The 14771-nt window shown below is 47.2% G+C and overlaps 1 protein-coding gene across 2 annotated transcripts; it reads right to left on the reverse strand.

Annotated features, from left to right (window-relative positions):
- Positions 1 to 3177: 3177 nt before the first annotated feature.
- LOC122945098 (cytochrome c, somatic B) lies at positions 3178 to 13123 on the reverse strand. 2 transcript variants are annotated; one of them, XM_044303962.1, is made up of 3 exons: positions 13004 to 13123; positions 5964 to 6140; positions 3178 to 5118 (listed from the first exon to the last, which is right to left on the reverse strand). In XM_044303962.1, exons 2-3 carry the CDS (start codon positions 6130 to 6132, stop codon positions 4970 to 4972), a joined length of 318 nt encoding a protein of 105 aa, XP_044159897.1. In that variant the 5' UTR covers positions 6133 to 6140; positions 13004 to 13123; the 3' UTR covers positions 3178 to 4969. The 2 variants fall into 2 exon arrangements, with proteins under 2 accessions (XP_044159897.1, XP_044159898.1); XM_044303963.1 differs by having other exon boundaries at positions 12988 to 13060.
- Between the last annotated feature and the right edge of the window lie 1648 nt (positions 13124 to 14771).

Consider the following 14771-nt stretch of genomic DNA (forward strand, 5'->3'; position numbering starts at 1 on the left):
TTGGTCTCGCTGATCAATACTATACATTCAGGTTTTGCAATAAAGGACACAGTTCAGCAAATAATAATGCAGCGGTTTCCAAGTTAAAATGTTGTAGTTATTTTGCACAACCTACAGAGCCTGGTGGGGTTTATTACAATACCATTAGTCCCTGTGACATTTATATTACTAGGTCCAGGATAATAATAAATATTTCAGACGCTACCCCTAGTAATGAGACCAGTGACAAATCTAACATTGCCTGTTTATTGCATTTCAAGTGAACTGCACCCACCTGCCCCATTACCAGCCCGCTCTTCCTAATTACCATTCAATAATTCAGCACTTTCTTATAGTAGTGACGGAGGGGGCAGGTTTGTTTATTACATAACCCCTTAAGGGCATGGCTTATTTTGGCCTTAAAGGGGTTGTGTCACTTCAGCAAATGGCATTTATGATGTAGAGAAAATTAATACAGGACACTTACTAATGTATGTATTGTCCATATTGCCTCCATTGCTGGCTGGATTCATATTTCCTTCACGTTATACACTGCTTGTTTTCATGGTTGCGACCACCCTGCAATCCATCAGTGGTGGTCGTGCTTGCACACTATTGACAAAAGTGCCAGCTTCCCTGGTGGCCCAGACCGCAGGAGTACACATAGGCCGCCGCTGCTGGGTTGCAGGGTGGTTGTAACCATGGAAACAAGCAGGGTATAATGTGTAGTGAAGCAGTAAAGGAATATGGATAATCACAATACATTAGTAAGTGCCTTGTATTAACTTTCTCTACATGATAAATGCTATTTGCTAAAGTGAGACAACCCCTTTAAGGATGCAGGATTTTTTTTTTATGTTTTTATTGTTGCATTCAGAAAGCGATCACTTTTTATTGTTTTTGTTGTTGACATTGTTGTATTTATTTATTTTTGCAGGAGGAGTTGCATTTTTTTAATGGCACAATTTTGAGGTTTTAAACTTATTAAAGAAGTCGTCCAGGTTTGGAAAAACATGGCTGCTTTCTTCCGAAAACAGCACACCTGTCCACAGGTTGTGTGGGGTACTGCAGCTCTGCCTTATTGACTCCAAAAAGCAGTCTGCAAGCGAGGGTACTGGCCGTGTGCACTCCGTGCTGCAGATGCAGACCCATTGACTTGAATGGGTCTACGATCCACAAGATACAGCAAAAGATAGGGCATGTCTTACTTTTTGCAGTGCAGAGGCACGAACCTGAAAGCCCACAGAAACGCTTCGTAGTGTTTCCGTGGGCTTCCAATTTATGCCTCCATACTGCAAAAGTTAGGACATGTATCTTGCAGATTCAAGTCAATGGGTCCGCATCCATAGCAGGATGGGACACAGAGCTGAACCCAGACATATCCCCTTCCTCACCCAGGGAGCCCCTTTGAGTGGAGCATTTCATAATTTGATGCTCTCCCTTGCCCTGCATTGAGCAGTAAAAGGGCTGTTTTGTTTATATTTTTACAGGCTAGGGCAGCGCTAAAGCTCGCCCATTAGTGCCGGTGACGTCACCAGGAACACTGCTAGGTGGGAGCCTCCGCATAGGATTCCCATGGTGAGACCTGGTACGTCACCTGATCTGCTAAAAAAAAAAAAAAAAAGCCCTTTCCCTGCACGATTCAGCGCAGGGCAAGGGAGAGCATCAGAGGCTCTGGGGGAAGAAGGGGATATGTCTGGGTTCAGCTCTGAAACCAAACAACCCCTTTAAACAAGTTGGGGGAGTTCAAAACAAAGCAATGTTTCTCTTCTTTTGATCTGTTAGAACAACAGAAAAATAAAGAAAAAGAACAGATCCTGTATATAAATAAAAATAAAACAAAACAAACAGATCCTGAATGCAGGACTTTTTTTTCCATCTGAAATAACGGATCTCTGACAGAAATGGCTCAAAAGAAATCTGACAGATCAAAAGAAAGGAAAAAGTAACAGTGATGTGAAGGCCACCTTAAAGGGGTTCTGCAGTTTTTTTAAACTGATGATCCATCTTCTGGATAGATCATCAGCATCTGATCGGCGGGGGTCCAACACCCGGGACCCCTGCCAATCAGCTGTTTGAGAAGACAGCATTGCTGGCAATAGCGCCGCGGCCTTCTCGCTGTTTACCGCAGGCCCAGTGACGTCACAACTAGTATCAAACTGCAGAGCCCCTTTAAGGTGCTGCCACACTACATTTTTTTCTTGAAAGCTAGAAAATTCATGTGTTTTAGGCCCCTTTCACACGGGCGAGTTTTCCGTGCAGGTGCGATGCATGCGGTGAACGTATTGCACCCGCACTGAATCCTGACCCATTCATTTCTATGGGGCTGTGCACATGAGCGGTGATTTTCACGCATCACTTGTGCGTTGAGTGAAAATCGCAGCATGCTCTATATTGTCCGATTTTCACGCGACGCAGGCCCCATAGAAGTGAATGGGAAGCGTGAAAATCGCATAGCATCCGCAAGCAAGTGCTGATGCGGTGCGATTTTCACGCACAGTTGCTAGGAGACGATCGGGATGGAGACCCGATCATTATTATTTTCCCTTATAACATGGTTATAAGGGAAAATAATAGCATTCTGAATACAGAATGCATAGTAAAACGGCGCTAGAGGGGTTAAAAAAATAATAATTTAACTCACCTTAGTCCACTTGATCGCGAAGCCGGCATCTCCTTGTGTCTCCTCTGCGCTGAACAGGACCTGGGGTGAGCTGCTGCATTAAATAGAGATTAAGGACCTTTGATGACGTGACTCCGGTCATCACATGGTCTTTTACCATGGTGAATCACCATGGTAAAAGATCATGTGACGTACCATGTGATGACCAGAGTGACGTCATCGAAGGTCCTTAACCGGTATTTAATGGAGCAGCTCACCCCAGGTCCTGTTCAGCGCAGAGGAGACACAAGGAGATGCCGGCTTCGCGATCAAGTGGACTAAGGTGAGTTAAATTATTATTTTTTTAACCCCTCTAGCGCCGTTTTACTATGCATTCTGTATTCAGAATGCTATTATTTTCCCTTATAACCATGTTATAAGGGAAAATAATACAATCTTCAGAACATCAATCCCAAGCCCGAACTTCTGTGAAGAAGTTCGGGTTTGGGTACCAAACATGCGCGATTTTTCTCACGCGAGTGCAATGCATGACAATGTTTTGCACTCACGCGGGAAAATCGCGCATTTTCCCGCAACGCACCCGGCTCTTATCCGGGCAAAAAAACTAACGCCCGTGTGAAAGAGGCCTTAGAGTTTTTTGTGGGGTTGTTTATTAATTTTTTTTTTAAGATATTTTTTTCCCTATAGAGAAATGTATGAGACATTTTTAGAAATCCCTACTGGTCAGTATATAAGATCTATCCGTAACTTTTTTTTTTACTACAAAAATATGTAAAGAGAAATGTACTATTTTGAAATAAGATGTAGTGTAAAACCATTCTTATCCCATAAATCAATCATTTAAATAAATGTATGATTCATAACTCATAGCAATAGCCCTGAAAGACTGTTAATGGCTGCTTTAAAATCTGTACTGCAAATATTAAAACTGCTAGTAACATATTTTTCTTTTTGCTTCCATGTGTCTCCCTTGGTGATATCTCTTATCTGCCCTGCTGGGGGGTGAGCTCCGGCCAGAATCAGTCCCCTTCCCCTCTGGCAGCTGACAATATAGTCCTATCTTATTCCCCTTGCAGAAAGTCTATTCACCTATACCGCTACTGCAGAAGCTCTTGTCCTTGCCTGCTAACCAGGACAGATACTACTTCTACTAGCTGCTCTGTGGTGAACTGAGCATCATCAAGGACCTGGCTGCAGGAATAAGTATGCGTCCAGCAGCGTCCGACTCCTTAATCGGACATGTACAATGCTATACATTTTTTACAGCAGATGGTGCCATCCTCTGGCTAGGTCATCAGTATCTGATCGGTGGGGGTCCGATACCCAAGACCCCCACCAATCAGCTGTCTGAGAAGACACTGGCGCTTGCAGCAGCACTGCGGCCTTCTCTCAGCTCACCAAGCACAGCGTCGTCCATTTGATAGCGGCTGTGCTTCGTATGGCTGCACAGCCCCATTCACTTCAATGAGTTTAGCTGCGCCTAGGCCATGAGACTGATTGAACGCGACATGGCACAGCCTAGGAAAAGTTGCGAGAAGGCCGCGGCACCAGCGCCTTCTCCAACAGCTGATCGGCTGGGATTCAGAGGATAGATCATTGGTAAAAATATCTCGGAAAACCCCTTTAACAGCGTGTAAATGACAAACATTGTTCACTTTTTATTATCTAACCAACAAATATGATAAGCAATTGGCAAACAACCCCCTTTTAAAGGGGGCGTCAACCTTTTATTAAATGATGGCCTATCCTCAGGATAGGTCATGGCTAGCTGGTCAGCGGGGGTCATCACCCAGAAGATCAGCTGTTTGACCATAGCTCCAGTGCTGGAAGCAAAGACCTCTGTGTTCTTTACACTGAAGTGCTGCAGTGACGAGCTCAGTCCACTACTAAGCAGACGGGGCCGACTACTTCCAGCACTTGAGCTATTGCCAAACAGCTAATTGGCAGAGGTGCAGGGTGTCAGGCGCCTGCCAATCAGCTAGTAATCGCCTATCTTCAGGACAGGGTCTAAATACTGGGCAGGGACTAAATAGTGATTCTCTGCTGCATAAGGAACGGTGAATGAATAAAGCACACAATAAAAACTGATTTCTTTGTAGTCATACTACCATATAAATCCGACATAAAATCACAGTTCCATAAATATGTTATCAATGACACATTCCTTAAGTCACACAGCATTAACCCTAGATGCACACAATGTGGTCTCCTTCCATCTCTAAAAGAAAAGACTTGAGACCAACATGGCACCACCTCGCTGTGTGAGCCCAAGACCCAGCTATGTCTCTGCTCCTCATTATCATTCTTCAGACACGTAGTAAACGTTCACAATGACAGGATCCATGAGCGTGTACTGCTCCAAACTCCTCACTCCGACGTCGCTTTCTTTAAATATGCAATAAGATCTAAGCGATCGGTTTTGCTTTTGATACCAATAAAAATCATCTTGGTTCCTGGAATAAACTTCTTTGGGTTTGCCAGATATTCAAGAAGAGTTTCTTCTCCCCAAACAATGCCTGTGAGAACACAAAAAGAACAGAAGAATAGATAGGCGGCTTGCATACCGTGCTCACTCTCCTTGCTGCAGGACAAAGTCTAGGAGCCGATACCGATTCCGTCCTCTGCAGCGAGAGCGATATGTGGGCGCTTCTCTCTACTCGTTCTAAGGATCCGTGGGGATCTCAGCGCTCAGACCCCCACCATTTCATATGAAAAGGTTTTATGAAAACTTACTGACCCTTAAAGGGCTTATCCAATAGTACAAATACCCCCCACAATGCCCGGGTCCCTCCTACAGACAATACTGACCCAGTCCCCGGCACCCGCGTCCCTCCAGAACCCTGCACGGCCACCACTGCATCTAACAGTCAGGCGGATCAAATCATTTGGCAACAGGGGAAGCAACCACTAGCAGGCCACGACGTCAGCCTCCCTAGCACCGCAGGTGACACTAGGGAGGCTGGTTACCATCGCGGCCTGCTATCGGCTGATCCCCACGATGCCGGATATTTTGATCAATCTGACGGGGAGATGCAGTGGTGACCGTGCAGGAATCCGGAGGGACACGGGTGCCGGGGACTATGTAAATATCGCCTATAGAAGGGACCCAGGCAACTCAAGCACAGGAACCACTTTTTTCTTCATTTTTCGGTTCCTCTGACCCTTAGCGGCCATAGCTTTACACCTTTATTCCAGGTGGATGCAGCATATTTTTTAAATGAAGCGATTTAGAAATTTGCTAGTGACACCATTTTCTATAAAGTGAAATGGTGTGAAAGTACAGTCGCCCTTTAATTTCCCTTTGATCTAAAATCTCCTGCAATTACAAGTCAGTGAATAGGTATTTCCATTTGTATCTCACCTTTGCTTTTGTTTGCTTCTGTGTAAGAGAACCCTGGAGCCTGGCCAGTTTTACGACCAAACAGTCCCCATAAGTTTGGTCCCGTCTTGTGTTTTCCATCCTTATTTATGGTGTGGCACTGCGCACACTTCATAACAAAAATCTTCCTTCCTTTCTCTACGTCTCCCATATTGAATTCTGTCAATAGACAAAATCAACAAGATCAGCATAATCAGAAATAACAGGCATAGACTGTATGTTATATACAGATTAAAGGGATCACCAACATGTATCATGTATGGGACATTAAAGGGGCAATCGAGTCACATCAAGTTATCCCCTATACACAGAATATAAGATAACTGGTGGAAGTCTGTTGGGACCCCACCTACCACGAGAACAGCGCCTCCCCCCCAAATGAATGGAGTGACTGGTGGGGTATGCGCAGTGCCGCTCGATTCCCCACTCTGTAGGAAGTAGCCGGGTGCTGTACTAGCCGGTCACCAACTGTGCCATAAAGAATGAATGAGGTAATACGGCACATGCTTGAGCAGCCGCTCCATTGATTTTGGGGTCCCAGTACCCTGTGCTCTTGCAACCCGTGGTGTTCCCAGCAGAAGGACCCCAACCGGACCTGATGTAATAGATATCCACTATGTTGTGGATCAGCCTCTAATTAAAGGGGTTTTCCAGCCTTGGAGCTGAAGATTCCTGAGGTTCTCCCCTGTTCCCTGAACTGTCTGCTGTCCTACCGCCACTCCGTCCCCAGCTGCTTCCCGTCCCTGCAGAACCAGGAAAAGGCTTAGGTGACAACTGCGGCCAATCACAGACCTCAGCGGCTTGAACGCTACGTTACACCGGTGAGATACCATTCAAGCTGCTGCGAGTGCTGAGGCGGTCGGGAACGGAGCAGCATCGGAAGCACAGACAGGTCAGGCCTAGGGGTACGGTCACACAGGGTGGAATTTCCACTGCGGATTCGCTGCATATTTCACCCTTTGCATTGCAAATCTGTGGATGAGATTTCTTAACATGTCATCCGCTTTGTGCAGTCATGGCCCTAACAGCGTTTACTGGGATTCAATTTTTTTTTTGCAGAAATGACTTACCACTCCATTTACTGCAGGTTTCATCAGCCCTTGCACTACTTTTTGGCTCACATGCACAACCGTGTTGGAAAAAGTGGCCGTAAATTTACAGCTGTATGCCATGTGTCAGAATAAGGGCTCATTCACATGACCGTGTGTGCCCCGTGCAGGGGTGTGAAACTCATTTTTCCTTACAAGAAGGCTCATAACTTATACCAGCTGTACATATATATTAGTATACATGAGATGCCCAGGTTATACCAGCATGGTCCAGATCACTATATACAAGATGATGTAAATAACTTAAACCAGCTGTACATATATAATTATATACAGGAGATGCCCAAGTTATACCAGCATGCTCTATATCACTACAGGTGAAACTCGAAAAATTAGATTATCAGCCAAAAGTTCATTTATTTCAGTAATGCAACTTAAAATTAGAATTTTGTGAAAAGGTTCAAGATTCTAGGCTCAAAGTGTCACACTCTAGTCAGCTAAGGGCTCTTTCACACCTGCGTTCTTTTCTTTCGGCATAGAGTTCCGTCGTCGGGGCTCTATGCCAGAAGAATCCTGATCAGTTTTATCCTAATGCATTCTGAATGGAGTGAGCCGTTCAGGATGCATCAGGATGTCTTCAGTTCCGGAACGGAACGTTTTTTGGCCGGAGAAAATACCGCAGCATGCTGCGCTTTTTGCTCCGGCCCAAAAAACTGAAGACTTGCCGCAAGGCCGGATCCGGAATGAATGCCCATTGAAAGGCATTGATCCGGATCCGGCCTTAAGCTAAACGTCGTTTCGGCGCATTGCCGGATACGACGTTTAGCTTTTTTAGAGTGGTTACCATGGCTGCCGGGACGCTAAAGTCCTGGCAGCCATGGTAAAGTGTAGCGGGGGAGCAGCATACTTACCATCCGTGCGGCTCCCGGGGCGCTCCAGAGTGACGTCAGGGCGCCTCAGGCGCATGGCTGCCATAGTAACACTGAAAGCATTTTGAAGACGGATCCGTCTTCAAATGCTTTCAGTACACTTGCGTTTTTCCGGATCCGGCGTGTAATTCCGGCAAGTGGAGTACACGCCGGATCCGGACAACGCAAGTGTGAAAGAGGCCTAAATAATCCATACCGCCTGAGCAAAGGGGACCTGAGATTGTGACTTTGGGGTTTTTATAAGCTATAAGCCATAATCATCCAAATTATAACTAAAAAATGCTTGAAATATCTTGCTTTGCATGTAATGAGTCTATCTCATATATTAGTTTCACCTTTTAAGTTACATTACTGAAATAAATTAACTTTGCACGATATTCAAATTTTTCGAGTTTCACCTGTATATAGAAGAAGATGTATAACTTATACCAGCTGTACATATATAATCATATAAGGAGATGCCCATGTTATACCAGCATGCTACATATACAGAAGAAGAAGCAGCATACTAACTTTAGTCACGTTCTGAGATGGTGCTGCCTCCTCCTCCTTTTTCCAGCCGGAGGAGGACCAAGCAGCGTGGCAATATGGGGTAGGCGGCGCACGCTTTGGCCCCTTTCACACGGGCGAGTTTTCCGTGCGGGTGCGATCCGTGCGGCGAACGTATGGCACCCGCACTAAATCCTGACCCATTCATTTCTATGGGGCTGTGCACATGAACGTTGTTTTTAACGCATCACTTGTGCGTTCAGTTGAAATCGCAGCATGCTCTATATTGTCCGATTTCGACGTGACGCAGGCCCCATAGAAATGAATGGGGTGTGTGAAAATCGGATGGCATCCGCAAGCAAGTACGGATGCCGTGCGATTTGCACGCACGGTTGCTAGGAGATGATCGGGATGGAGACCCGATCATTATTATTTTCCCTTATAACATGGTTATAAGGGGAAATAATAGCATTCTGAATACAGAATGCATAGTAAACCAGCGCTAGAGGGGTTAAAAAAAATTAAAAAAATTTAACTCACCTTAGTCCACTTGATCGCGAAGCTGGCATCTCCTTGTGTCTCCTCTGCGCTGAACAGGACCTGGGGTGAGCTGCTCCATTAAATAGAGCTTAAGGACCTTTGATGACGTCACTCCGGTCATCACATGGTCTTTTACCATGGTGAATCACCATGGTAAAAGATCATGTGACGTACCATGTGATGACCGGAGTGACGTCATCGAAGGTCCTTAACCTGTATTTAATGGAGAAGCTCACCCCAGGTCCTGTTCAGCCGCTCAGCGCAGAGGAGACACAAGGAGATGCCGGGCTTCGCGATCAAGTGGACTAAGGTGAGTTAAATTATTATTTTTTAACCCCTCTAGCGCTGGTTTACTATGCATTCTGTATTCAGAATGCTATTATTTTCCCTTATAACCATGTTATAAGGGAAAATAATACAATCTTCAGAACATCAATCCCAAGCCCGAACTTCTATGAAGAAGTTCGGGTTTGGGTACCAAACATGCGCGATTTTTCTCACGCGAGTGCAACGCATGACAATGTTTTGCACTCGCACGGGAAAATCGCGCATTTTCCCGCAACGCACCCGGCTCTTATCCGGGCAAAAAAAATGACGCCCGTGTGAAAGAGGCCTTTGAGCCCCGCACAGAAAGTCCTAACGCAAGCGTTAGAATGTGGCTGTGGGAGAAAAGTATGGGCTCTGCCATTGCAGTGAGCGGCACTAACTAGTGACACATATTACGGGCCTCACCGACGGGCCACGGGCCTTGTGCTAGACACATGTGCTTTAGGGTACGTTGTAATTAAAGAGGACCTGTCACCGCTCCTGACATGCCTGTTTTAGTAACTACTTGCATTCCCCATGTAATAACAATTCTGGAACATCTATTCTTGTGGCTCTGTGTGCCATTCCTTTATTATTCCTGCTAGAAGTTATAAATGAATTATTAGCAGTTGGGGCGTGTCTCTGCCCGGTCTGCCACGGGCAGCATTGATTATATAGTGTTAGAATGTGCAGCGACCCCCCCACAAGTAACATCTTTAATGCAAACTGCTAGCAATTCATTTATAACTTCTGGAAGGAATAATAAAGGAGTGGAATAACAGTGTCATTCAGGGATGTCCAACCTGCGGCCCTCCAGCTGTTGCAATACTACAACTCCCAGCATGCCCTGATAGCTGTAGTCTTTGAACAAGATCCATATTTTATAAGACAATCTGCAGCAGAAAGCAGAGAACGAGACTCCAATTGCTCCCGTGGATGTACACAAATATTAGCGCAACGCCATTAACCTTTTCTGGACCTCCAACATACCTGTACGGTGGAAGTCCGGTCTTTAAAAATGGCATTCACTCGCAGGTTACTGCTGTTTTGAACAGCAGACACCCGAAACTAATACGTCAGTTCAGTGATAACGCCGATCGCAGACATTTAATGTTCAGATTGAAAAACCTGGGGTTTGAACATGGCCCCTGCGCAGTGATTGGGGAAGCTGTTGGTTCGCTCTGAAAGCAATAGTCTCTCTGAGGAAACCAGGGCCTTTAGAGCCGTAGTTCATACACAGCCCTGCAGGTGGCAATCTAATGAGTGCTCATTACAGTAATCTAGGGTGACTTTAAAAAAATAATACAGATATTCAAAATCATCCCCTTTCTCCATAAATAAAATTAAACAATAAAATATAAACATCAATGGCATTCCCTCGTACCAAAATGCCTGTGCTATTAAAATATAAAAATATTTATACGCCATAACAGGGGAAAAAAAAAATAATCAAAATGACTGATTTGCTATTTTTCGGTCACTTCACCCAAAGAAATTGAATAAAAAGTGATTAAAAAGTCATACACATTTCAAAATAGTATTTAAAAAAAATATAGATCGCCCTGCAAAAAATCTGCCCCAAACAGCTCCACAGACATAACTATAAAAAAAAGTAATGTGGTCAGAATATGCTGATGGGAAAAAAAAAAATAATTTTCTGTAGTATTAAAACACGAGAAAAACGATATAAACGTGGTATCGCTGTACCAACCTGGAGAATGAAGGCAACAGGACAGTATTACAGCATAGGGAACGCTGCACTACATTGCAGTTGCTGTGAAACTACAACTCCCAGCATGCACACTTGTTTGGCTGTTCTTGTACCTCCCATAGAAGTAAACGGAGCATGCTGGGAGTTGTGGTTTCAGAACAGCTGGAGTGCCGGACTGGTTGCTGATCCCTGCTGTATGCATTATTAAATGGTGCCATTACAAAGTACAACTTGTTCCCCCCCAACAAAAAAAAAAACAAAAAAAACCCTATGTGAACAGAAAAATAAAAAAAGTGATGGCTCCAGGAAAACAGGGAGTGAAAAATGAAAACAGAAAGAAAATCATAGGGTTCTGTAGGAGTTAAATAAAACTAATTGGTGAGAGGCCGCAGGACAAAAAAGTCCGACATGCAGTACTTTTAGTCCGGCGGCCTTTCGCCACGCACTGCTGTGCCAGAGCTCCGCCCCCGTTCCCATTATAGTCAATGGGGACGGAGCTGCAGTCCGGCACACAGGCGCTGGATTATGAATGGAGACGAGAATGATGCAACAAGGGCTGGCCGGACAGAGTGGAGGAGTAAGGCACTTGCAGCACGCTCTCCGCCCCCCCCCGGGCACTTGCAGCACGCTCTCCGCCCCCCCCCCCCGGGCACTTGCAGCACGCTCTCCGCCCCCCCCCCCGGGCACTTGCAGCACGCTCTCCGCCCCCCCCCCGGGCACTTGCAGCACGCTCTCCGCCCCCCCCGGGCACTTGCAGCACGCTCTCCGCCCCCCCCCCGGGCACTTGCAGCACGCTCTCCGCCCCCCCCCCGGGCACTTGCAGCACGCTCTCCGCCCCCCCCCCCGGGCACTTGCAGCACGCTCTCCGCCCCCCCCCCCCGGGCACTTGCAGCACGCTCTCCGCCCCCCCCGGGCACTTGCAGCACGCTCTCCGCCCCCCCCGGGCACTTGCAGCACGCTCTCCGCCCCCCCCGGGCACTTGCAGCACGCTCTCCGCCCCCCCCGGGCACTTGCAGCACGCTCTCCGCCCCCCCCGGGCACTTGCAGCACGCTCTCCGCCCCCCCCTGGGCACTTGCAGCACGCTCTCCGCCCCCCCCTGGGCACTTGCAGCACGCTCTCCGCCCCCCCCTGGGCACTTGCAGCACGCTCTCCGCCCCCCCTGGGCACTTGCAGCACGCTCTCCGCCCCCCCTGGGCACTTGCAGCACGCTCTCCGCCCCCCCTGGGCACTTGCAGCACGCTCTCCGCCCCCCCTGGGCACTTGCAGCACGCTCTCCGCCCCCCCTGGGCACTTGCAGCACGCTCTCCGCCCCCCCTGGGCACTTGCAGCACGCTCTCCGCCCCCCCTGGGCACTTGCAGCACGCTCTCCGCCCCCCCTGGGCACTTGCAGCACGCTCTCCGCCCCCCCTGGGCACTTGCAGCACGCTCTCCGCCCCCCTGGGCACTTGCAGCACGCTCTCCGCCCCCCTGGGCACTTGCAGCACGCTCTCCGCCCCCCTGGGCACTTGCAATAGGTAATTTGCATTACCTAAAAACTTAGTTTTTGCCACTTTGGAGGCTCTGAAAAAATAAACCCGAGTACCATGAGTATTATGGATCTGCCTCCCACAGAGCTATAGAATCAGCTTAAAACATGTTATGTAGGTGACAGACTCCTTTTAACACCCTGTTAGGCCACGCCCACGTCCCATTTGGGGTGTGGCTTAACTTGGCCAGTATTTTGGGTTGGGAAAGGTGGCAGCCCTACCTGTATGGGTTACTATGCATTGCACAGACAGGGGGCGGACATTTTAAAGCCAACATAAAGGGGATTTAGGATATTTTTTTAAACATTTCTGCAAAAGAAAATCCGAACTATAAGTACAGTGTATGAGTCCATGCAGAGGAGCAGCCTCAATACTTCCCTGCTATAGACTGCGTCTCCTCCTCTCACCACCATTCATGCTTCACTCTCTATGAACTCCCCTCTACCACGTCTCACCCGACTTTATAGCTACCTGGCAGCGCCCGCGGGTGACTGCTGCTGCGGTTCCCACGACGACCACGTCACGCGTGACCCGAAAAACTTGTCACAGAAGCCTAGCAGCTCTTAGCCAATCAGCTCACGCCTCGGTGACGTCACTGCGGCTGTTTCGTTGGGCGCCCCACCCTGGAACGCGTCGACTGTCCAATGACATGAGGCTCTACTCCGTTGCTGACGCAATGATTGGCTGGATTAACTTAGTGGGCGGAGCCGTTTTTTTGAACGTTGCCGTGCATAGAAAAGACGCCTGAGACTTTGTGATGACGTCACGTCAGTGTGTAACGCAGTCAGTAGTCAGTGTGTGCTGCAGGTGTTCTGGGAGACGCAGTGAGCGCGTCCGACACGTAGGAAGCGTCACAAGAGCCGGAGAACAGCGCAATGTATCCGGTTTATTTATTCAGTTCTTCCTGCATGTCAGGCATAGTTCACACATAGTTCACACATAGTGCAGGAAATGACGCCTGCATCTGGCCATATAGCTTGCAATGGAGTAAGGAGGGGCGACATATCGCCTGTGCAGCTGCACAGGGGGTTAACAAGTATTCTACTTCTCTCACTTGCTGCTCCAACGCTCCATGTGTCTCTTGTAGGTTAAAGGGAACCTGTCACCTAGGAAATGCGTATTAAACCGCCAGCAGAACCTTATTGCAGCCTGTAGCGTGTTTATAAAGGTGTCTGTGTATTTTCCATACAATGCGCCAAAAGTCTGATAAAATACTTTTTTTCAACTGGCCACGCTATGTAAACAAGTGTCTTGAAGTCAAGCGTGCCCGACCCTTTCCGTTTGATTGATAGGAATTCCAATTCCTTCACCACTGGATGCTCAAACGTAGTCTTGCGCATGCGCTGTGTCCCTGCAGTGCCAGCGCCCGTGCACTGTTCCACTCCGCTGTGAGGTAGGCTCAATGATAAGACACTCGCACATGAGAGCCTGCACATGCGCGATACTACGCTCAAGCGCCCAGCAGTGAAGGAATTTGACTTTCTATTAGGCCTCATGCACACGACCGTTGTTGTGTTCCGTTCCGCAAAATGGGGTTCTGTTGTTCCGTGATCCGTTTTTGTTTCCGTGTGTCTTCCTTTATTTTTGGAGGATCACCAGACATGAAGGAAAGTAAAAAAAAAGTCTAAGTAAAGTTTGCCATGCAAATTATAAGAAAAAAAATGGACACGCGGATGACAATCTTGTGTGCCTCTGCGTTTTTTCACGGTCTCATTGACTTGAATGGTTCCGCGAACTGTTTTCCGTGAAAAAAATAGGACAGGTTATATTTTTTTGACAGACTGGAACAATGGACGTGGATGACAAACGGTGCATTAGCCGAGTTTTCAACGGACCCATTGAAAGTCAATGGGTCTGCAGAAAAATGGACACGGAATGAAACAACGGTCGTGTGCATGAGGCCTTAATCAAATACTAAGGGGCGGGGCACACTTGACTATCGTTTACATAGTGCACCCACTTAAATAAAAGTATTTTTTCAGACTTTTGGCGCATTGTACAGAAAAGACACAGACACCTATATAATCATATAGAAGGGTTAGTGGCTGCACCTATAGGAAACAGTGGTGTGCTGCTGTTCCCATGCGACTCACCCCTGGGTCGCAGAAAATAGATAAGAATGCAAGATATAGATGTGGGAGGCACTCGGTATCCGGGTTGAAAATGTGTGGTTTGTGGAAACATTGAGGGGTTGGTGGTAAAGGTGTGGGTTGTGTTCTTGAAATAGTATATAAAGATC

This window comes from Bufo gargarizans, chromosome 8, assembly GCF_014858855.1.
Source record: "Bufo gargarizans isolate SCDJY-AF-19 chromosome 8, ASM1485885v1, whole genome shotgun sequence".
In the NCBI taxonomy this organism is placed as follows: domain Eukaryota; kingdom Metazoa; phylum Chordata; class Amphibia; order Anura; family Bufonidae; genus Bufo; species Bufo gargarizans.

Bases quoted from the DNA above. Each gene is read 5' to 3' on its own strand.
- LOC122945098 (XM_044303962.1), bottom strand. From the start codon at position 6,132: ATGGGAGACGTAGAGAAAGGAAGGAAGATTTTTGTTATGAAGTGTGCG. The intron at 5,119-5,963 runs GTGAGATACAAA...GTGTTCTCACAG, and splicing joins AGAAGCAAACAAAAGCAAAG to GCATTGTTTGGGGAGAAGAA.